The sequence below is a fragment of the Dendrobates tinctorius genome, unplaced genomic scaffold (genome assembly GCF_039654945.1).
Source record: "Dendrobates tinctorius isolate UK_male_01 unplaced genomic scaffold, ASM3965494v1 ptg000101l, whole genome shotgun sequence".
Lineage (NCBI taxonomy): Eukaryota > Metazoa > Chordata > Amphibia > Anura > Dendrobatidae > Dendrobates > Dendrobates tinctorius.
In genome coordinates this window covers 99,339-125,424 of record NW_027361769.1, presented here as the reverse complement: position 1 = coordinate 125,424, position 26,086 = coordinate 99,339, and the positions used below count along the sequence as shown (strand labels likewise).

The 26,086-nt window shown below is 44.0% G+C and overlaps 1 protein-coding gene across 1 annotated transcript in view; it reads left to right on the top strand.

The window, feature by feature from the left end:
• LOC141099680 (uncharacterized) overlaps positions 1–14,710 on the top strand; it is a 94,769-nt gene extending 80,059 nt beyond the window's left edge. The window contains exon 3 of the mRNA XM_073587642.1: positions 13,156–14,710. Coding sequence (XP_073443743.1) covers positions 13,156–14,088 — 933 coding nt within the window. The 3' untranslated portion in view covers positions 14,089–14,710. The remainder of the gene's footprint in view (positions 1–13,155) is intronic.
• The last annotated feature ends 11,376 nt before the right edge of the window (positions 14,711–26,086 follow it).

Sequence of the window (26,086 nt, the reverse complement as noted above, 5' to 3'; positions counted from 1 at the left end):
TTGTGTCATTCTCAAAACTTTTGGCCATGACTGTACTATGCTATAAACACTCCACAACATGATACAAAATTGAAGTATACACTATGTTACAGTGGGAGGAGGATCTGGGGTTTGAACAGTCAATTGATGAATGGTATCGTAGCTGTGACACCCTATTGAAAGGTAGTCACCAGACTTCCCTTGTTGAGACCTCCTTAAAACTATTGCACAGAGTCTATTATGTACTGGAAAAAATTCACAGCATTTTTCCTAAAATCTCGAGAGACTATTTTAGGGGCTGTGGAATATCTGGTGACATGAGACATATTTGATGGTCTTGTACGGTGGTTTCTGGACTTTGGGAGAAGGTGAAGCGTCTGATAGCACAGATGTATGGTTGACCAGTTGATCTGGAACCTTCTACCCTTTTACTGGGAACCAGGCCTTCCCGGCTTCCAAAAAGCTTTCAGAAGCTAGTAAACTACTTATGTATGGCCACTAAAATCCACATTGCGGAAAAGTGGAAGTCGCCCTCATTGTCAATATCTGTGGTGAAAGAGAAGATGAATGACATTATGTTATTCTCATTTGTGGCCCCAGCGTTTCTTGTAGAATAAATCCCTTTCTCACACAGTCCTGTAGTAATGACTTTGTTCTCACGTTTTGTAGGAGGGTTCGTCTGATTCCATCTTATTTTATCAGCATAAGTGCGAGAGATGAGAAGACCGACGACCACAGTTTTACCGTGTGTGTCCGGCATCAGTTCTATAGTGTGAGAGATGCAGGGTCTGTGACCGAAGCTGGGGGTATACGGGTGTATACAGCATACACAGGGGTCTACGACCGAAGCTGGGGGTATACGGGTGTATACAGAGTACACAGGGTTCTGCGACCGAACCTGGGGGTATACAGGTGTATACAGTGTACACAGAGGTCTGCTACCGAAGCTGGGGATATACGGGTGTATACAGCATACACAGAGGGGTCTATGACCGAAGCTGGGGGTATACGGGTGTATACATCATACACAGGGGGGTCTGTGACCAAAGCTGGGGGTATACAGGTGCATACAGCGTACACTGAGTGGTCTGCGACCGAATCTGGGTGTATACATTGTACACAGTGGTCTGCGACCATAATTGGAGATATACAGGTGTATACAGTGAACACAAGGGTCTGTGACCGAAGCTGGGGGTATACGGGTGTATACAGTGTACACAGAGTGGTCTGCGACTGAAGTTGGGGGTATACGGGTGTGTACAGAGTACAGAGAGGGGTTTGTGACTGAAGCTGGGGGTATACGGGTGTATACCCTCCAAGACTTCTCCCGAATAGCCCCTATTCTCTGGAATTCTTTGCCCCAACAAGTCCGACTATCAACCACATTTGGATCCTTCTGATGGAACCTGAAAACCCACCTCTTCAAGAAAGCCTACAGCCTGCAATGACCCCCGCTACCTCCTTCTCTCTCACCACTACCGGTGATATCACCTCAACCAACACTGGAACCGCTGCAACCCACCAACCTACTGTCTCCTTCCCCACCATCCTGTAGCATATCAGCCCGAAAGGGCAGGGTCCTCTCTCCCCTCTGTATCAGTCTGTCATTGTTAGTTTGTTTACTGTAAGTGATATCTGTAATTTGTATGTAACCCCTTCTCATGTACAGCACCATGGAATCAATGGCGCTATATAAATAAATAAATAATAATAATAATACAGCATACACACAGGGGTCTGAGACTGAAGCTGGGGGTATATGGGTGTATACAGCATACACTGAGGGGTTTTGTGACTGAAGCTGGGGGTATACGGGTGTATACAGCATACATAGAGGCGTCTGCAACCGAAGCTGGGGGTGTACGGGTGTATACAGAGCACACTGAGGAGTCTGCGACCGAAGCTGGGGGAATACAGGTGTATACAGCGTACACAGGGGTCTGCGCCCGAAGCTGGGGGTATACAGGTGTATACAGCGTACACTGAGGGGTCTGAGACCGAAGCTGGGGGTATATGGGTGTATACAGAGTACACAGAGGGGTCTGAGACCGATGCTGGGGGTATATGGGTGTATACAGAGTACACAGAGGGGTCTGCGACTGAAGCTGGGGGTATACGGGTGTATACAGTGTACACAGAGGGGTCTGTGACCGAAGCTAGGGGTATACGGATATATACAGTGTGAGAGACACTGGGTCTGAGACTGAAGCTGTGGGTATATGGGTGTATACAGCATACACAGAGGGGTCTGCGACCGAAGCTGGGGGTATACAGGTGTATACAGAGTACACAGAGGGGTCTGCGACCAAACATTGGTGTATACGGGTGTATACAGCATACACATAGGCGTCTGCGACTGAAGCTGGGGGTATATGGGTGTATACAGAGCACACTGAGGAGTCTGCGACTGAAGCTGGGGGTATACGGGTGTATACAGCATACACACAGGGGTCTGAGACTGAAGCTGGGGGTATACAGGTGTGTACAGTGTGAGACGCGGGGTCTGCGACTGAAGCTGGGGGTATACGGGTGTATACAGAGCACACTGAGAAGTCTGCGACTGAAGCTGGGGGCTTACAAGTGTATACAGAGTACACAGAGGGGTCTGCGACCAAACATTGGTGTATACGGGTGTATACAGCATACACATAGGCGTCTGCGATTGAAGCTGGGGGTATACGGGTGTATACAGAGCACACTGAGGAGTCTGCGACCGAAGCTGGGGGTATACGGGTGTATACAGCATACACACAGGGGTCTGAGACTGAAGCTGGGGGTATACAGGTGTGTACAGTGTGAGACGCGGGGTCTGCGACTGAAGCTGGGGGTATACGGGTGTATACAGAGCACACTGAGGAGTCTGCGACCGAAGCTGGGGGTATACGGGTGTATAAAGAGCACACTGAGGGGTCTGCGACCGATACAGCATACACAGAGGGGTCTGTGACTGAAGCTGGGTGTATTCGGGTGTATACAGAGGGGTCTGTGACTGAAGATGGGGGTATACAGAGGGGTCCACAGAAAAGCGGCTCCGCTCCGTACACCTTGTACACACTCACACAGCTCCGCTCCGTACGCCTCGTACACACACGGCTCTGCTCCGTACACCTCATACACACATGGCTCCGCTCTGTATACCTCATACACACATGGCTCAGCTCCGTGCACCTCGTACACACACGGCTCTGCTCCGTGCACCTCGCACACACACGGCTCCGCTCCGTACACCCCGTACACACGGCTCAGCTCCATACACCTCGTACACACACGGCACCGCTCCGTACACCTCGCACACCCCGTACACACGGCTCCATTCCGTACACCCCGTACACACGGCTCCGCTCCATACACCTCGCACACACACGGCTCCGCTCCGTACACCCCGTACACACACGTTTCCGCTCCGTACACCTCGTACACACACGGCTCCGCTCCGTACACCTCGTACACACACGGCTCCTCTCCGTACACCTCGTACACACACGGCTCCTCTCCGTACACCTCGTACACACACGGCTCAGCTCCGTACACCTCGTACACACAGGGCTCCGCTCCGTACACCTCATACACACACGGCTCCGCTCCGTACACCTCGTACACACATGGCTCCTCTCCGCACACCTCGTATACACGCGGCTCCGCTCCATACACCTCGTACACACGCGGCTCCGCTCAGTACACCTCGTACACACGCGGCTCCGCTCCGTACACCTCGTACACACGCGGCTCCGCTCCGTACACCTCGTACACACACGGCTCCGCTCCGTACACCTCGTACACACGCGGCTCCGCTCCGTACACCTCGTACACACATGGCTCCGCTCTGTACACCTCGTACACACACGGCTCCGCTCCGTACACCTCGTACACACACGGCTCCGCTCCGTACACCTCGTACACACACGGCTCCGCTCCGTACACCTCGTACACACACGGACTCTGTACACCTCGTACACACACGGCTCCGCTCCGTACACCTCGTACACACACAGCTCCGCTCCGTACGCCTCGTACACACACGGCTCTGCTCCGTACACCTCATACACACATGGCTCCGCTCTGTATACCTCATACACACATGGTTCAGCTCCGTGCACCTCGTACACACACGGCTCTGCTCCGTGCACCTCGCACACACACGGCTCCGCTCCGTACACCCCGTACACACGGCTCCGCTCCATACACCTCGTACACACACGGCTCCGCTCCGTACACCTCGTACACACGCGGCTCCGCTTCGTACACCTCGTACACACACGGCTCTGCTCCGTGCACCTCGCACACACACGGCTCCGCTCCGTACACCCCGTACACACGGCTCCGCTCCATACACCTCGTACACACACGGCTCCGCTCCATACACCTCGTACACACACGGCTCCGCTCCGTACACCTCGTACACACGCGGCTCCGCTTCGTACACCTCGTACACACACGGCTCTGCTCCGTGCACCTCGCACACACACGGCTCCACTCCGTACACCCCGTACACACGGCTCCGCTCCATACACCTCGTACACACACGGCTCCGCTCCGTACACCTCGTACACACGCGGCTCCGCTTCGTACACCTCGTACACACACGGCTCTGCTCCGTGCACCTCGCACACACACGGCTCCGCTCCGTACACCCCGTACACACGGCTCCGCTCCATACACCTCGTACACACACGGCTCCGCTCCGTACACCTCGTACACACGCGACTCCGCTCCGTACACCTCGTACACACACGGCTCTGCTCCGTACACCTCGTACACACACGGCTCTGCTACATCCACCCTGTAAACCCCTCCTGACCCCACACAGAAACTTCCCCTCATCCAGCACCATGACAACCAGCACAGCAGAGTCCTGCACACACTGAGGCCCCTGATCATGTGACCCCTGACTCCTCCCCTCCTGTGACCTCATCACAGGTCCTGTGCGCACAGAGCAGCTGACAACGTCCACGTTACCGAGTAAATCCCCCCAGGACTGCAGCCGGTAAAGACCCCGATATCCACAGGTGTCCCCTCTAATTGGGGGAAAGGGATAGAAAAGCCTCTTATCCCGAGGGGAAACCCTGTACATGGAGACATCGGCCTCAGATCTCTCCTGTCCTGTTCTTCCAGAAAAGCCTCAAACTTCTGTGTGTGACTCAGAGCTGAGATCTAACGTGAGAGAAGATTCCAGTGCGGGGAAGACGGGAAACCTTCATATAGACGGCCGGTGGGGATGGAGGCAGTGACCGACTCTGGCCACATCTGTCTCTAGAGCCGCAGTAGAAGATGAAGATGTCGTCCTCATCATGAAGGAGTTATTTCTCATGTCGCGTGTAATGAATCTCTCCTGCAGTATTGCTAATGCCGATTCCAGTGTCGGTAATGAGACGAGAATTAGCGTTATGGAAGATGAGTCTATGAGGAACGTGTTCAGCTGCCGACTCCGAGGAGGAAACTGCTTGTTGTCTGTGGCCTAAATATATAGGTTTTATTAGTAGATGTCAGGGGAGAAAACTAAACCCTGTAAGATAATAAATCTCCTCATATGTTTCCCTTATTATCTCCAGTAATTGTATTATTACACAGGATTCTTATGGTGTTACATCGGATCATCTTCTTCTCATTCAGGTCTCTACAATATCGGATCCTCTCAGTGAAGATCTTCTACAGAAGAGAATTTTCCTGATTTCATAGAATCATAGAATCGTAGAGTTGGAAGGGACCTCCTGGGCCATCTGGTCCAACCCCCTGCTCAAAGCAGGATTCGCTATATCGTCCCAGTCAGATGTCTGTTCAGCCTCTGTTTGAAGACTTCCATTGAAGGAGAACTCACCACTGCTCGTGGCAGCCTGTTCCACTCATTGATCACTCTAACTGTCAAAAAGTTTTTTCTAATATCTAATCTGTGTCTCCTCCCATTCAGTTTCATCCCATTGCTTCTAGTCTTTCCTTGTGCAAATGAGAATAAAGTTGATCCTTCTACAATGTGACAGCCCTTTAGATATTTGTAGACAACTATTAAGTCTCCTCTCAGTCTTCTCTTTTGCAAACTAAACATTCCCAAATCCTGCAACCTTTCCTCATAAGACAGGGTTTGCAGACCGGTCACCATTCTGGTCGCTCTCTTCTGAACTTGCTCCAGTTTGTTGATGTCTTTTTTAAAATGTGGTGCCCAAAACTGGACACAATATTCCAGATGAGGTCTGACCAAAGAGGGGTAGAGGGAAATAATGACTTCACATGATCTAGACTGTATGCTTCTGTTAATACATCCTAGAATTGTCTTTTTTGCTGCTGCATCACACTGTTGACTCATATTCAGTCTGTGATCTATTAGTATACCCAAGTCTTTTTCACATGTGCTGTTGCTTAGCCCTATTCCTCCCATTCTGTATATGCTTTTTTCATTTTTATTGCCCAGATGTAGTACTTTGCATTTCTCCCTGTTAAAAACCATTCTGTTAGTTGCTGCCCACTTCTCCAGTTTATTTAAATCTTTTTGAATCCTCTCTCTCTCTTCTCTAGTATTAGCTATCCCTCCTAGCTTTGTGTCATCAGCAAATTTACCCATCAAGGATGGATATGGACGGAGACAAGATGGTGGAGAGGATGTTACACCTCACCCTAGAGATCCTCTTCCGTCTCACTGGAGAGGTGAGAGATTCTGATGATGTCACATTACATCATTCTTATCTATGGGAATAACAGATGGACAGAACTGGAGAGGTGAGGACTCTGGAAATGTCTGTAGTGAGATTTATTAATGTGTCTCTCCATAACCAGGATTACACAGTGGTGAAGAAGACCTCTAGTGATCGCTGTCAGGACCCTGTGTCTGAGGGATGGGGAAGACCCCTGAGCCCAATCACGGGGCCTCCACCTCACCCCCTGATCCATGAGGACATCAATGACCAGAAGATCCTAGAACTCATCTACAAGATGATTGAGCTGCTGACTGGAGAGGTGACACTGCTGGGAATGCTGGGACATTATACAGTAACACTATGAAGAGATCGGGGGGATGACGGTATCATTGTATGTGTCAGGTTCCTATAAGGTGTCAGGATGTCGCTGTCTATTTCTCCATGGAGGAGTGGGAGTATTTAGAAGGACACAGAGATCTGTACAAGGACGTCATAATGGAGGTTCCCCAGCCCCTCACATCACCAGGTAATAGACAGGACTAAATACACACGGCCTATAATTATCTGTATGTAGAGAATGAATTCAGTCCCTGTATGTGTTTCCTCCAGATCTATCCAGTAAGAGGACAACACCAGAGAGATGTCCCCGTCCTCTTCTTCCACAGGACTGTAACCAAGAAGATCCCAGTGCTCCTCAGGATCATCAGGTAGATGGAGAGAAGGTGTCAGGAGATCTCCCCTATGATGTGTAGGCGGCTGTGAAGGTCTTGTGCTCAGTCTTGTTTTATCCACCAGTATTATATGTTTTATACTTGTGTAATGAGAACGGTGGAGATGGCAGGATTAGAGCTGATCATAGATGGGACTTCTCCATCTGTCGGTGACTTTTACAATGTTTGTTTCAGGGTGAAGATCTGACCCATATTAATACTACAGAGACATATGTGAGAGATGATGAGTGGTGTAAAGAGGAGATTCCCACATATGACTACCCAGGTGAGTAGTAACCACTGAATGCAGAGAAGTCACAGATTCCTCTCAGTCACCGGCTGTGGCTGCTTTATCGGTGGTGTAGTCCGGCCGTATTACCATGATCACCATTTTGCCTCTAGACCACAACATTCTCCTCCACCCAAAACTGTTCTAATGACTTTGGGCATTGAAAGCCCTTTTCTATAGAACTTACAACCAATTACATTGTTTCTGATCCTAAGGAATTCAGATTACTGCACAATCTCTCCTGAAATGGGGAGCAATATTATTTTCTCTAATCTTCTGCTCAGGATCCATAGTAGCTCCAATGGTCCACCATAAATGAGGGCAACTCTGGTTTACTGTTGTGTAATCTGTATTTGTAGCTTTCAGGTAATGAGATTCTCGTGCTCTGGGGCGGGGCTGTGGGCGGGGCTTTATGTGGTGCTCTGATTACATATTCATCTGTATTGGCTTATGACAGGTCGCTGATTCCTCACTGAGGCTACTTTCACACTTGCGTTTTTTTGCGCTGCACACCGTGCGCAGTGCAAACGCACATAAAAAACGCATCATGCGTTTGTGCGTTTTTTTGTGGATTTTGGTGCTTTTTTTGCGCATACGTGTGCACCCATAGACTATAATGGGTGTTTAGCTGTAGAAAAACGCATTGCGTGCGCATGCGTTTTTTTGGGGCAAGTCGGACACACAAAAAATGCAACAGGATGCATTTTGTGTGCCCAAGCGCACACTTCAAAAAAAGAATGCGCATACAAACGCGTACAAACGCATGTGTATGCACACCTATGTAAAAGGAAAAAAAACGCAAGTGTGAAACCAGCCTGACCTGCCCCCATTATTACATAATGCATATAATAGCATTGATATTATTGTTGATAATGTCTATAATATTGTGGCTATTGTGAGGCTTAGAAAAAAATTACATCCAGCACAATGTCACCGGTGATGGCGGCGCCTGCGCAGTAGCGTCTATATCAACTATATCAAATTTTTTGGTTAGGAAGTTATAAGGGTTAAAAGTTAAACAGCGAGGGGGTAAATATGACAGAAAATACCCAAAAGTGACACCATTCTAAATACTGCACCCCTCAAGGTGCTCAAAACCACATTCAAGAAGTTTATTAACCCTTCAGGTGCTTCACAGGAATGATTGGAATGTAGAAGGAAAAATAAACATTTACTTTTCAAATAACAAAAATTTTCCTTTACACCTAATTTTTTCTTACTTTCGCAAGGTTAACAGGAGAAAATGGACTATACACTTTGTTTTGCAATTTCTCCTGAGCATGCCGATACCCCATATATGAGGAAATCTACTGTTTGGGTGCACGGCAGGGCTCGGAAGGGAAGGAGCGCCATTTGATTTTTTGAATGTAAAATATGCTGGAATAATTAGCGGTTGCCATGTCACGTTTGGAGAGCCCCTGATGTGCCTAAACAGTGGAAACCCCCCACAAGGGACCCCATTTTGAAAACTAGACCCCCCAAGGAAATGTGTAGTGGGCACTTTGAACCCCCAAGTGCTTCATAGAAGTTAATTACCTAGAGCCATGAAAATAAAAAAATCATATTTTTACAGCAAAAAATTATCTTTTCGCCCTCCATTTTTTTTCAAAGGGTAACAGGAGAAATTGGACCCCAAAAGTTGTAGTGCAATTTGTTCTGAGTATGCAGACACCGCATTTGTGGAGGTAAACCACTGTTTGGGCGCATGGCAGAGCTCCGAAGGGAAGGAGCGTCATATTGGAGAGCAGATTTTGCTGGAATTGTTTGTGGGTGACATGTCACATTGTCAGAGCCCCTGAGGTGCCAGAACAGCATAAGCCCCAAAAGTGACTTAATTTTGCCAAATACTTCCCTGAATGAATTCTTCTAGTGGTGCAGTGAGCATACTGACACCACAGCTGTTCCATAGAAAATTATACCATTGGGCAGTGAAGAAGAAATAATTACATTTTTACCACTAAAATGTTGTTTTAACCCCATTTCCAAAATGGGGGTCACTTCAGGGAGGATTCTGCTTTTATGACACTTTGGAGAGCCGCTAAGTGCCAGAACAAGAGAATCCCCCCTGAATTGACCCCATTTTGGAAATGACACCCCTCTGGGAATTCATCTATGGATATAGTGACCATTTTCACTACATGGTTGATTTCCAGAAACTCGTAGTAGAAGTTTTATAGCAAAAATTGCAAAAATGTCATTGTAGTGCCCAATATATTGTGCCCAGCTTGTGTATCTGGAGACCTCCCCCCACCTACCCCCGGAAATTGTTAAGTCAGCTCTACTCAAATGTGTCTGTCACTAAATAAACCAAATGCTTGAATGTCAAAACAGTTCAAAAACGTGGTTCTGTGTGGAAGATTGTAAAGCCGTCATGGAGGCATAAGGCTGGCAGTGATGGGCATTGTGGGTAATAATAGCGGGGATCATGCCTCATTCCTCTCTTGGAACATACACGACATCTTCTCTGGGGTTCTTTCTTGTTTCAGTTGCTGGGATGAGTGCAATAAAATGTCGCTCAGTGAGTCTTCTGACATCTTCAGATTCTAAAGGATTGGCGGGGACAACATTTTCAAAAACAAGATTTTCAGTGACCTTTTCCTGATAATCAAGGAAAGTATCTGCATTTACGGCTTTTTTGTAAAACACAAAAGAATTATATGTGGCCACCTGAAACAAATACATGACTAACTTTTTATACCAGATCTATGATTCTCTTGATACCTGGTATGGCTGTAGAACCTGATCTTCAAGGTCCACACCCCATATATTTGTTGTAGTCAATGACAGACACAGGTTTTGGAGTAGTGGATCCCTGTTGGTCTGCAGTCGCCCTTGTGGCATCTGTGTGGATCAAGCTCAGGATAAAAATATATTTTATTTATCCTTGTACTTAAGGGCAAGCAGCTCTCCATTGCGTAAAGCCCCTGACTGCCTCTTTCAGAACTTTTTGCTGACCAATGATTGTGGAAACCCCTGACGGTTTTTGCGAATGGTCCCACAAGCCCCTATGTTATGTTCAACCAGACTTTTAAATAGAGGTAGCTGCCAAACCATTTTTCCAGATGTCCCCAGATAAGTAGGGCCTCCTGGTGGGTTTAGTTGGCTATCATTCCCCTCATAAATGTGAAAAGCTGATGTGTATCCGGTTGAACTCTCGCACATTTTATAGAGCTTTATTCCGAACCTTGCCCTCTTAGAAGGAATAAGTTGCTTGAGGTGCAGTCTTCCTTTGAATTTTACAAGGGACTCATCAATGGAAATGTTTTCTGTTGGGGTGTAGAGCTTTAAGAACTTTTCTGTCAAGTCTTGGATGATGGGTCTGATTTTGAATAGTCTGTCATGTTCTGGGGCATCTCTGGGCAGGCATTGACTATTGTCGTTAAAATGCCAAAATCTCATGAACATTTCATAACGGGTCCTAGGAAGAACGGCAGAAAACATAGGGGTGGCTTGAACAGGGCGGTTGGACCAATAAGACTGAATGTTCGTTTGTTAACAAGCCCCATAGCGAATGTAAGTCCTAAAAATGTTTTAAATTCTAGGACATTAGTTGGTGTCCATAAATTTGACCTAGCATAATAGGATTGTGGATTCTGGCTGATGAATTGGGACACATATAAATTTGTAGGACAATATGCTCTAGCAAGCTATCTGTCAGAAACAAATTAAAAAAAATAATTGGTCCAAAATTTTCCACCTCCACATTTATACCACGAATGGCATTAAAATTAGGGATGAATGGAGTAGCTGAATCCGAAGCCTCCCATCTGGGAAATGCTACATCAAGAGGCAAAGCCCCTTGGATATTGGTGTGCACCAATTCACGAGCACTAGGAACAGCGCTAGTACTGGGCATTGTTCCCTGAGTTGGAGACATTTCTCCAGAAGCGCTATTTGTCCTTCTTGTTGTACTGGTCCTTGTGTGTGAGGATGGACCAGAATCACTGCTCATTTCTGAGCTATCACTGTCGCTACTACTAAAGCCCTCGAAATCCACATCGCCATCTGACACTGCACTTTCTTCACTGTCAGAACATAAAAGTGCATAAGCCTCATCTGCACTATAATACTGACCGGCCATTTTATTCGTTTTTATTTTTTTTACCGGAAATAGAAAACTCTGACATGACTGACGTGACCAAATTATTGGGGAGACAATTGAGAAAAGCCTAATTTTTTAGTCTAACCCTAACTTTAGAATAAACCCTAACTTTAGCTTAACAGTAACCCTAACAGTAACCTTAACAGCAACCCTAACTTTAGCCCCAACATTAACCCTAACTATAGCACTAACCCTAACCTGCCTTATCTGTTTTTTACTTTATAGCACAATCGCTGACTGACACAGCTGTTCCCAGCAGCTCTTGTAACACTGATTCTCCTATAATCTCTCACTGACAGGAGATCTGAGGAGAAACAGCGTTTTTATGGGGCAGATCGCCCGGGAAAGTTCACTGCTACAACAAACTCTCCTAGTGATTTGTCTCATTGGCTGGTGTGACGCTGACGTCATAAGGACCTGAACCAATCAGATCTCAATGAGGTCGAGGGTCACAGGAAGCGTTGTGCGGCAGAATCCCCTAGTTATAAGGTACGTGGGGTCCCGATTGAGCACAAAACTGCCGACCGTAGACAAACGACTGCGCTGCACAAAGTCCTGCTAGCGCCGACGTTTATCTACCGTTGGCAGTCATGAAGAGGTTAAGTTAAGGGTACCATAATTTCTGTCCAGGTCTATTTCATGAGGTTTATTTTTTTTTAATTCTGTGGAAGCCTGGGTGAAAAGCAATGTCTGACTTTCATTTGCTCATTTTCATAGATTTTTTATTTATTTCTACTTTTGTCAGATTCAAGTTATTTCTGTGACCATTGTGGGTTATCCTGTCAATAAACAAGGGGTACCAACAATTTAGACCACTTGTGTAGGAGGAGTGAATATTTTGACTGCACAGCCACTTTCCAGAAATTAACATGCAGTGGATGTTGGAGAGTGAAAATTACACATTTGCCATTTTCTTACCCAGCACATAGTGCCCAGATTGTGCTCCAGGACACACCGCAAATTAAGTGGATTCTTCTCACTATAATATTGCTAAATACAGGGATCCTAAATGTTGTTTGCGCACACTGCAAGACTCCGAAGTGAGAGCGGATTTTGCCGGATTGGTTTATAGAAACTCTGCTGCTTTTCAACAGCCTTTGAGCCACTAATAGTGTGGGAACCTCTGTTTTTCCATTGACAGATGATGGACCTGAGTGGGGACTTGTTTTTTGTGAGATGAGAATTGGTATTATTTTCGCCTACATAACATTGATTGGTTTCTTTATATTTGATATTTGGGAGGCAGAATGAACGGACAGTTGAACACCACACACTACTGGTTCATCCAACAAGGTTTTCTATTAGACTGTGAACTGTCATTGTCTTGGTAAATATAGTTTTTTACATAGCTTGCCATTTTTATGGACAGTTTAAGTAGAAATGTTCAAAAATATAAAACTCAAGGATATTTTATTAAAAATAATTGTTTTTTTTATCCTAGCAGATGACTGTACCAGGAGATCAGAGGGACAGCTGACATCTTCAACTTTTAAATCTGATGATCTTGAGATCCTACAAGATACAACTGAAGTGATTGCTATTACTCCAGATATATCATCATCCATTCACAGCAAAGATCTGTCATCTGATCCTATGAAACAGATCCCATCTTCTGATTCATTACTGACTACTAAGAAAAATCAAAGTCACAAAAGAGGCAATAAAAAACAAACTACTCCTGAGGCAAAGAAGTTATTCTCATGTTCAGAATGTGGGAAATGTTTTAGGCAGAAATCAGATTTGGTTAAGCACCATAGAACTCACACAGGGGAGAAGCCTTTTTCCTGTTCAGAATGTGGGAAATGTTTTAACCGGAAATGGCATCTTGATCGCCATCAGAGCAGTCACACGGGGGAGAAACCTTTTTCCTGTTCAAAATGTGGGAAATGTTTTAACCACAAAGGGAATCTTAATGAACATCAAAGAACTCACACAGGAGAGAAGCCTTTTTCATGTTCAGAATGTGGGAAATGTTTTAACCAGAAAGGGAATCTTAACGAACACCATAGAATTCACACAGGAGAGAAGCCATATTCATGTTCAGTATGTGGGAAATGTTTTAAATGGAAAACAAGTCTTGATCGCCATCAAAGAAGCCACACAGGGGAGAAGCCTTTTTCCTGTTCAGAATGTGGGAAATGTTTTGCACGTAAATCACATTTTGTTACTCACCACAGAACTCACACAGGGGAGAAGCCTTTTTCCTGTTCAGAATGTGGGAAATGTTTTAACCAGAAATCAGATTTGGTTAATCACCATAGAACTCACACAGGGGAGAAGCCTTTTTCCTGTTCAGATTGTGGGAAATATTTTAACCGGAAAGCGCTTCTTGTTAGACATCAGAGCAGTCACACAGAGGAGAAGCTTTTTTCATTTTCTTAATGTGGGAAATGTTTTACTTGGAAGTCAACTGTTAATAAGCATCAGAGACACCTTTTTTATGTTCATAATGTTGATATAGTTTTAACGGCGAGTACTCCTGCAGCTGTGCTCTGCTTGTGAGCAACGCATTATGTCCCTGCCATGTGCTGCTTACAAGCATAAAGCAGTTGCTGGTATCAGAGCAGGATTCAGCAAGGGAGTGCCGGGTAGGTAAGTGTAATGCTTTTTTCTTAATGTTTTGTGATGGGGCCATGGATACCAGGATGGGGGCCAATTAAAATGATTGGGCTATGCATACCAGGACTGGAATGTGGGGCCAGTCATACCCGAATAGTGATGGTGCACTGCATATACTAGGAAGAGATGAGGGCCCTGCATACCAGGATAAGGATGGTGGCCATGCATACTATGATGAGATGGGGTACTGCATACCAGGAGCGGGATGGGGCCAATCATGCCACAATAGGATGGGACCCTGCATATTAGGATAGGGATGAGGGATCTATGTATACCAGGGTAGGGATGAGGGATCTATGTATACCAGGGTAGGGATGAGGGGACCATATATACCAGGATAGGGGATATTAAGTACAGAATTGACCACATTTTTTGCTTCAATTTTTTTTCTAATTTCCTCTAAACCTAGGTGTGTCTTATAGTCCAAAAAATACGCTATATATATTTTTTTTTTTCTCAGTGAACTCATTCCTTATGTCTGGCCTCATTAAAATAAAAACACTCATACTCCACTGGCGTGCCGGCTCCACTTCAGCGGTGTTGAGACTCACTGTCCCGGGGCTTATGTGAGGTTCTCACATCACACGAGCCCTGCACCCAATCAGCAGCATCTTCACTGCTCCTTCCTTCGGACATATTGAACATGAACATGAAGCCAGGGCTGCGGCTGCTCTCTGACGGCCTCATGATGCTTGATGTGTCCGAAGGTGGGGACAGTGACGTCAGTGCTGATTGGGCACATGGCTCACATGACGTAAAAACCTCAAAAGTGCCAAGAACGCAAGTGCCGACACCGCTGAAACGGAGCCAGCATGGGAGGTTTTTGTAAGTGTTTTTATTTTAACAGGACCAAACATGAGGAATGAGAAGGGGTTGTCCAACTAGTTGTCAACCTTTTTATCAAAAATCCCACACAGCGAAAAGTCATTATTATACCGAGAGCGTGAGAAATGAATTACAGGAAAATCGTATTTTGTTGACCTTCAAAAATAACTCAGATGAGGAAAACCTATATATATTATTCAGAAATTGTACAAAAACATGATGCACGCGGCGTGCGTCCAAGATGAAATATTAAATGGGAGTTTTATAGGATAAATTCAAGGTGAGAATATTATATGGGAGTTTTATAGGATAAATTCAAGGTGAGAATATTATATGGAAGTTTTACAGAATAAACCAAATACCAACAGAAAATAAATGACCCAAAACAAATATTTATCAGTAAAAATAACTCCTCTTTATTAGGTAAAGTATAAAAGAATTGCGCCATTTTCCGATACCCGTCGCATCTCAGAGAGAAACAGCCAGAGAGATTCTGCCAAGACATCTATACATCCCAAAAGGACCAGAGACAGGGCCGCAGCCATTTACATCATGACTCCATTACGAGGGACACGGATCTATCATTCTATAGGAAATAACCTAGGGGTTTTCAGCCTCGGTTGGAAGAATACAGATCTGCTCCATTGACCATCGCTGATCCATGGATACGTTTGGAGAAGCAAGGTTGGGATCCTCGGATCAACTGGCCTTGCACCTTGTATGGACTCAATGGACTGTCATCTTCCTACACTTGTTGTTACCCCATCTCTGTGTGCGTGCCACAGGTGGAGTAGTTGACAGCTGACATGTGTCGGAAAAGATGTGGGCTCAGCGATGGAGCCCACATCAAAGGAAGGGAGTCCGACGTTGGCGTACATTTATGCCCAATGTCGGAAAGGGATTAAAAGGGATTGTTTTTACAGAGACTGAAGTGGTAATCAATCATGTATACATACAGATAATTACAAAAATACACAGCTTCTTATGGTAAATAGTATAGAGTTAAGACAAGAAAATATAATTTGTGTAAACCATGTGTAGATATAAAAATGCAGGCAAATGTCAAATGTTGTAGCTCCACAAATATTTAAGAATGGTGTACTTAATTATTTGTACCAACTGTCCAACTGGGGTCTGTATGTGGGAGAGACAGGGCAAAAACTTAGGACAAAGATGAATTCTCACAACTACACAATAAGAGAAAAAAGAATAGATCTACTTGTGGCAAAACATTTTTGTAGCCCTGATCACAGCACCATGGACATGAAATTACTTGTATGAAAAAGGTAACTTCAATTCTCAGAGAAACAGAAGGATCTGGGAGTATAAACTCATGACAGCCTTTGACACTCTCAAAGCAGGAATGAATGTGTCGCATGGATTCATGTCTTTTTATATCAATTAAGGAATTTTCTCCTCTGACCCTGTGGGGGCATCACAACACAGAACCAGACCCCTATCAGGGGACAATAAAACTTTCACACTCCTAATCTATGAACTGTTCCAATATTTATGGCCACCACTGTTTATCCCTCTCCCATAATGATAGTTCTACTTCACGTCATTTGTCTTACCTATTGCATTATGTCTGTGCTATGTGATTCTTCAGATTTTGTATTATTCTATCCCTGAAGATACCTGAGTAGTCTGGAAAGCTTGCAATGTGTTACCTTTTTTTAAGTTAGCCATTAACCCCTTTACCCCCAAGGGTGGTTTGCACGTTAATGCCCGGGCCAATTTTTACAATTCTGACCACTGTCCCTTTATGAGATAATAACTCTGGAACACTTCCATGGATCCCGGTGATTCTGACATTGTTTTCTCATGACATATTTTACTTCATGTTAGTGGTAAAATTTCTTTGACATGATTTGCGTTTATTTGTGAAAAAAATGGAAATTTGGTGGAAAATTGTGCAATTTTCCAATTTTGAATTTTTATGCCCTTTAATCACACAGATATGTCACACAAAAGACTTAATAACATTTCCCACATGTTTACTTTACATCAACACAATTTTGGAACCAAAATTTTTTTGTTAGAAAGTTATAAGAGTTAGAAGTTGACCAGCGATTTCTCATTTCTACCACACCATTTTTTTTTAGGGACCACATCAAATTTGAAGTCACTTTGAGGGGTCTATATGATAGAAAATACCCAAAACTGATACCATTTTGAAAACTGCACCCCTCAAGGTGCTCAAAACCACATGTCAGAAGTTTATTAACCCTTCTGGTGCTTCACAGGAATTTTTGGAATGTTTTAAAAAAAAATGAACATTTAACTTTTTTTCATAAAAACATTACTTCAGATCCAATTATTTTTTTCCCCAAGGGTAACAGGAGAATTTGGACTGCAAAAGTTATTGTGCAATTTGTCCTGAGTATGCTGATACCTGATATGTGGGGGTAAACCACTGTTTGGGCGCATTGTAGAGCTCGGAAGGGAAGGAGCGCCGTTTGACTTTTTCAACACAAAGTAGGCAAAAGAACACGGCACTCCAGAGAAAATGGAAGGTTGTTCGGTGCTCAAGTAAGGTTTCCAACCCATAAATATGTACAAAAATACTTAGCACTCAAAATATGAAGAAGCAGTATATTCTTTATTTAGCATCCAGACAAAAATAGACTCATATCGTATGAACGTTTTCGGTCCAACAACGGACCTTCATCAGAAAGGTTTTTTTGGTTTCTTTTGGTAGAAAACTGCAAAAGATACAGATAGGGTAATAGATATCCTTAGGTGGTAGCAAAGTCTATGCTGCTGGTATTATATAGAGGCTGGAGCACGAGTCTATCTGGTTGGAGTTAGACTAATGTGACTGGAGAAAGCAGGGCTACAGGAATGGGTTAACAGCGCTAGGAGTGCAGGCTCTGCAAACATACAGCGCTTATTGCCTGCAGGAGGAATCCAGGGTGCTCCTTACACGGCACATTTATCTAATTCCAACCAGATAGACTCGTGCTCCAGCCTCTATATAATACCAGCAGCATAGACTTTGCTACCACCTAAGGATATCTATTACCCTATCTGTATCTTTTGCAGTTTTCTACCAAAAGAAACCAAAAAAACCTTTCTGATGAAGGTCCGTTGTTGGACCGAAAACGTTCATACGATATGAGTCTATTTTTGTCTGGATGCTAAATAAAGAATATACTGCTTCTTCATTTTTTGAGTGCCAAGTAGAGTTGAGCGATACCGTCCGATACTTCAAAGTATCGGATCGGAATGGATCGGCCGATCTTAAAAAAAAGTATCGGTATCGCCGATTCCGATACCGGAAGTCCCATTCAAGTCTATGGGACTTCCGGTATCGGAATAAGAAAAACCCTGTTTTTGCCTTGTACAGCCTCTCTGGGGTCTGTACGGGCCTTTCGGGGGGCTGTGCGGGCCTGCCAGGGGGTCTGTACAGGCTCCGGTGGTCTGTGCCGGCCTGCCGGGGGGCTGTGCCGGCCTGCCGGTGGTCTGTGCAGGCTCCGGTAGGCTGTGCCGGCCTGCCGGGGGGCTGTGCCGGCCTGCCGGTGGTCTGTGCAGGCTCCGGGGGGCTGTGCAGGCCTGCCGGTGGTCTGTGCAGGCTTCGGGGGTCTGTGCAGGCATCGTCCGATGGGACTACAAGTCCCATCGGGCGATGCCTGCTACCATGACAGTGATTGACACATTAGCCAATGATGGGACAGTAGTAGTCCCATCATCCGGCTAATGTGTTGAATGTACAAAAAAAAATAAAAAAAATTACATGCTACATGCATGCTACATACATACAATAAGCATACTACATACATGCTACATTCATACTACATACATGCTACATTCATACTACATACTACATACATGCTACATTCATACTACATATATACTACATGCAACATACATACTACATATATACTACATGCATGCAACATGCATACTACATATATACTACATGCAACATACATACTACATATATACTACATGCATGCAACATGCATACTACATATATACTACATGCTACATACATACTACATATATGCTACATACATACTACATATATACTACATGCTACATACATACTGCATGCTACATACATACTACATGCTACATACATAACACATATATACTACATGCATGCTACATACTACATGCTACATACATACCACATACATACCACATACATACTACATACATACTACATGCATGCTACATGCTACATACATAACACATATATACTACATGCATGCTACATACTACATGCTACATACATACCACATACATACTACATACATACTACATACATACTACATGCTACATACATACTACATATATACTACATGCATGCTACATACATACTACATGCTACATACATACTACATATATACTACATGCATGCTACATACATACTACATACATACTACATGCATGCTACATACATACTACATGCTACATACATACTACATATATACTACATGCATGCTACATACATACTGCATGCTACAGGCATGCTACATACATACCACATATATACTACATACATACTACATGCATGCTACATACATACTACATGCATGCTACATACATACTACATGCATACTACATGCTACATACATACCACATATATACTACATACATACTACATACAATACATTCATACAATACATACATAGACATACAGTACATATAACATAGAGTAACATACTTACCAATACTTGTCACATTGTTCCCCGAAGCCATTGTCTTTTACGGAATAAATATTAACATAACAAACCACAAAAATACTCACCCACGATCCGAAGCAGTCCACGAGTGTGTCCCACGATGATCTTGGGTAGAGAACTGCAGCATCAGCTGATGGCTGCCGTTCTCTACGGGCTGCAGGAATCCAATGACGGAAGGTAGGTATCCTTCCGCACTGTATTCCTCCGCCACTTAAAAAAAAAAGTCCCTAGTCTCACTTTATGCCATTGCTGTGTGGGAATTTCCCACGCAGCAATGGCATAAAGTGAGACTAGGGACTTTTTTTTTTTTTAAGTGGCGGAGGAATACAGTGCGGAAGGATACCTACCTTCCGTCATTGGATTCCTGCAGCCCGTAGAGAACGGCAGCATCAGCTGATGCTGCAGTTCTCTACCCAAGATCGTCGTGGGACACACTCGTGGACTGCTTCGGATCGTGGGTGAGTATTTTTGTGGTTTGTTATGTTAATATTTATTCCGTAAAAGACAATGGCTTCGGGGAACAATGTGACAAGTATTGGTAAGTATGTTACTCTATGTTATATGTACTGTATGTCTATGTATGTATTGTATGAATGTATTGTATGTAGTATGTATGTAGTATATATGTGGTATGTATTTAGCATGTAGTATGTATGTAGTATGTATGTAGCATGCAGTATGTATGTAGCATGCATGTAGTATATATGTAGTATGTATGTAGCATGTAGCATGTATGTAGTATGTATGTGGTATGTATGTAGCATGTAGTATGTATGTAGCATGCATGTAGTATGTATGTAGTATGTATGTAGCATGCATGTAGTATATATGTGTTATGTATGTAGCATGCATGTAGTATGTATGTAGTATGTATGTGGTATGTATGTAGCATGCATGTAGTATGTATGTGGTATGTATGTAGTATGTATGTAGTATGTATGTAGTATGTATGTAGCATGCAGTATGTATGTAGCATGTCTGTAATATGTATGTAGTATATATGTAGTATGTATGTAGCATGTAGTATGTATGTAGCATGCATGTAGTATATATGTAGCATGCATGTAGCATGCATGTAGTATGTATGTAGTATATATGTAGTATGTATGTAGCATGTAGTATGTATGTAGCATGCATGTAGTATGTATGTAGTATATATGTAGTATGTATGTAGCATGTAGTATGTATGTAGCATGCATGTAGTATATATGTGTTATGTATGTAGCATGCATGTAGCATGCATGTAGTATGTATGTAGTATGTATGTAGTATGTATGTAGCATGCATGTAGTATGTATGTAGTATGTATGTAGTATGTATGTAGCATGCATGTAGTATGTATGTAGTATATATGTGGTATGTATGTAGTATGTATGTATGTAGTATGTATGTAGCATGCAGTATGTATGTAGCATGCATGTAGTATATATGTAGTATGTATGTAGCATGCATGTAGTATATATGTAGTATGTATGTAGCATGTAGTATGTATGTAGCATGCATGTAGTATGTATGTAGTATATTTTTTTTTTTTTTAACATTTAACACATTAGCCGGATGATGGGACTACTACTGTCCTATCATTGGCTAATGTGTCAATCACTGTCATGGTAGCAGGCATCGCCAGATGGGACTTATAGTCCCATCGGACGATGCTTGCACAGACCCCCGGACATCAGCACAGCCCCCCGGCAGGCCGGCACAGCCCCCCGGCAGGCCGGTACAGACCCCCACAGGGTGCACAGACCACCGGCAGGCCGGCACAGCCCCCCGGCAGGCCGGTACAGACCCCCACAGGGTGCACAGACCACCGGCAGGCCGGCACAGCCCCCCGGCAGGCCGGTACAGACCCCCACAGGGTGCACAGACCACCGGCAGGCCGGTACAGACCCCGGGCAGTCCACACAGCCCCCCGGCAGGCCGGCAGAGACCCCCGGAAGGCCCGAAATGACGGCGCATCATGATGCGCACACACCGCGCATCATGATGACGTCAGGCTGTCAATCAACTTTGAACTTCCGATTCCGATGCCGACTTCCGATATTGAAAAAATATCGGAAGTCGGTATCGGAATTCCGATACAGCAAGTATCGGCCGATACCCGATACTTGCGGTATCGGAATGCTCAACACTAGTGCCAAGTATTTTTGTACATTTTTCAACACAAAATTGGCTGGAATTGAGATTGGACGCCATGTTGCGTTTGGAGAGCCCCTGATGTGCCTAAATACTGGAAACCCCCACAAGTGACCCCTTTTTGGAAAATACACCCCCCCAAGGAAGTTATCTAGATGTGTGATATGAACTTTGAACCCCCAGGTGTTTCACTAAAGTTTATAGCGTCTGGGCGTGAAAATATAAAAATCATTTTTTCTACAAACATGATTTTTAGTCCCCAATATTTTATTTTCCCAAGGGTAACAGTAGAAATTGGACCCCAAAAGTTGTTGTCCAATTTGTCCTGAGTACGCTGATGCACCATATGTGGCAGAAAACTACTGTATGGGTGCACATTGGGGCTCGGAAGGGAAGTAGTGACGTTTTAGAATGCAGACTTTGATGGAATGGTCTGATGGTGTCATGTCCCGTTTGGAGAGCCCCTGATGTGCCTAAACAGTGGAAACCCCCCACAAGTGTCCCCATTTTGGAAACTAGACCCCCCAGGGAACTTATCTAGATGTGTGGTGAGCTCTTTGAACCTCAAGTGCTTCACAGAAGTTTATAACGTAGAGCCATAAAAGTAAAAAATATTTTTTTCCACAAAAATGATCTTTTCTAAGCCAATTTTTTATTTTCTCAAGGGTAACAGAAGAAATTGGACCCCAAGAGTTATTGTGCAAATTGTCCTGAGTACGCTGATACCCCATATGTGGGGGTAAACCACTGTTTAGGTGCATGGCAGAGCTCAGAAGGGAAGGAGCGCTAGATTTTACTGTTATGGTTTGCAGGTGTCATGACACACTGGGAGAGCCCATGAGGTGCCAGAACAGCAGAACCCCCTATAATTGACCCCATTTTATGAATTACGCCAATCAATGAATTCATCTAGGGTTTGCAGTGATCATATAGACATCATAGGTGTGTCACAGAATTTTATACCATTGGGCAGCCATGCGGAGAGACTCGGGAGGAACGGAGCGCTATTTGCCTATTCAAGAGAATGGGTCTGTGCACATGTCAGTGTGTTTCCACGGACCGTGTGTCCATGAGCAAAACACGCTGACGTCGATTTTGAATGTCAGCGTGGGCCAGCATACGTGCACACATAAAACACATGGATGTCATTCATGTGACACGCATCGGCATCGGGGAAGAAGCGTTACAGTAAGCGCTGTTCCCCAGCGCCAGGTGCTGAACACGACTCTCATCATTCTCCCCTGCTTGTGCCGATCGCCGCCACAGTACCAGTACCAGAAATATCAGGACATGTGAATGAGGTGTTATAGCGGGTTTTTACGTTTGGCAGCTGTCACACACTAAAGGACGCTTTTCATTGTAAAAATAGTTTTTGCATCACCACATTTTGAGAGCTATAATTTTTTGACATTTTTTTATCGCTTTTTCTTCTGATTTTTGGACGCAGAATGAACAAAAACCATCAATTCATGAATTTCTTTTGGGGGGGGGGCGTTTATACCGTTCCAGGTGTGGTAAAATTGATAAAGCAGTTTTATTCTTCGGGTCAGTACGATTACAGCAATACCTCATTTATATCATTTTTTATGTTTATACAATAAAAACTATTTTATATAAAAAATAATTATTTTTTCATCGCTTTTTTCTGAGAGCTATAACTTTTTTATTTTTCCGCTGATGACACTGTATGGGGGCTTTTTTTTGTGGGACAAGATGACGTTTTCAGCGGTACCATGTTTATTTATTGATCACGTGTTTTTCCACTTTTTGCATGGCGGTATGAAGACAAAGCGTTTTTTGCCTTTGCTTTTATGGTGTTCACTAAAGGGGTTACCTAGTGGAACAGTTTTATAGGTTGGGTCGTTATGGACGTGGCAATACCTTATATGTGTACTTTTACTGTTTAGATTTTTTTTAATTCAAATATTTAATGTTAGAATAAATATTGACTTTTTTATTATTATTATTTTTTTTTTTTTTTTCTTTTCTATTTTTACAATTAATTACATTTTTTTTTATTTCATTCTATCTTTTACACTTTGTCCCACTATGGGACAGTCATTTTTTGCAGGCTGATCGCTTCTATGGCAGGCAGATGAAGCAGCATCCCCATGCTATAGAACAGGGGTGGGGAATCTTCTTTCTTCCAAAGGCCATTTGGATATTTATACCATCCTTCGGGGGCCATACAAACTCCACCCACAAAGTACATCCTGACTCTGGCACTGGTTTCATGACTTAATCTTTCATTGTATGCCCTTCAATGTTCAGTAGTGAACACTGTGTGTGTGTGCTAACAGAGCAAGAAGAAATTAATGAGCTTCTGGCAATCACAATACAGCTCCCTGCCCAAGAATGCAGTCCCTGAGAATCTGCTCAAGGGCCTGATAAAAGGTCATCGAGGGCCGTAAATGGCCCTGGGGCCTGAGGTTCCCCACCCCTGCTATAGAAGCTGTCAGCACTGCACTCAGTGCCCTGACACTGAGTGACTTCCTGACTTGCACTGCGCATGACAAGGAAGTTTCTTCGCTCTGGTGGTGACAACATCAGGTTACCATGGCAGTGATCGCGACCTCGCATCACGTTGTGGGGTCTCCGATCCAAAGGCAGAGGGACTGTCAGACCTCTGACTGCGCCAGGAATGCTGTGATCGTGTTCGATTGCAGTATTTTGGGGGTTAAAATGCCAGGAGTGGTCTGTGACTGCGCGGCCGATCGCCGAGACATACTATTCTGTCAATGGTCAAATTGGCTCAGGGCACATGGACGGAATAGTACGTCTGATGTCAGAAAGGGGTTAAACACAATACCACCCCTCTTATTTATTGTATTACGCTGCATTAGAAACTAAATAATTACGGCATGATGAAAATCAGCTTAAAGTTTCATGGAGCAATGTCTACCTTTCCCTCTTACCCCCCCTTAGTTCGTATGATCCCTATTTTTTGTGCTTCAGTTTTCCTTGGTTTTTCCTTTTCTCTAGGAGCCAAGTCCTATGTGATGCCCCTATCACCGACTCTATGGTCTCTGCGCTGACTGTAGGACTTGTAGCTGTTTAACATTTAATAACAATTCATTGGTTATAAAGAAGCTGTCTGGTTGAGTTATGAAACGAGCCGTGTCCTCCTGATTCTCCCCTTCTGAGTTCAGGTCTGACAATGACAATTTTACTTGTCCCTTGTTTCTACGATATCTACAAGTTTTCCTTTTACATGTTATTGATACATAAAAGTTTCAGGACTCTGAAACATTATTTCTGCAAATATAAAGATGCGTGATATTTTGTTAGGCCAATTGTCTGATACTTAGAGGAAGCTTAGCAGCAATTCCAATATCTAAGACATATCTAAACACTATTACGGATTACACACAGTCACAGAAATTGCATTATAAGCTGTGGCCCTCATTCAGTGACAGCTCTTTTTTCTTGTCTCTTGTACTCCTGCACCGGGTCATCTCTTACAATGGTCCAACGTTATCTACAAGCATTGATGGATTCCATTTTCCTTGATCTCTTTTTTCCATAGGTGCAATATCTTGGTGAAATCTCTCACCGTGCTCATCGCTCACGACTTCACAGTTTGGTTGAAAAATGTCTTGATGCGAATGTAAGAAATGAATCTTTAAGGACATGTACAGCCAAGATCCTGACACAGTGCGGAAAATAAGTATTTGATACGCTGCCGATTTTACAAGTTTTCCCTCTTACAAAGAATGGAGAAGTCTGTAATATTTATCACAGGTACACTTCAACGGTGACAGAAAATCTAAAAATAAAAAAAACAGAAAATCACATTGTATGATTTTAAAATAATGAAATTGCATTTTATTGCATGAAATAAGTATATGATCTCCGACCAACCACCAAGAATTCAGACTCTCACAGACCTGTTAGTTTTTCTTTAAAAAGCCCTTCTACTCTGCTGTGACCTGTATTAATTGCAACCAGTTTGAACTTGTTGCCTGTATAAAAGACACCTTTCCAGATAATCAGTCACACGTCAACCTCTCCACCATGGCCAAGACCAAAGAGCTGTCTAAGGACACCAGGGACAAAATTGCAGACCTGCACAAGGCTGGGGTGGGCTTCAGCACAATAGGCAAGCAGCT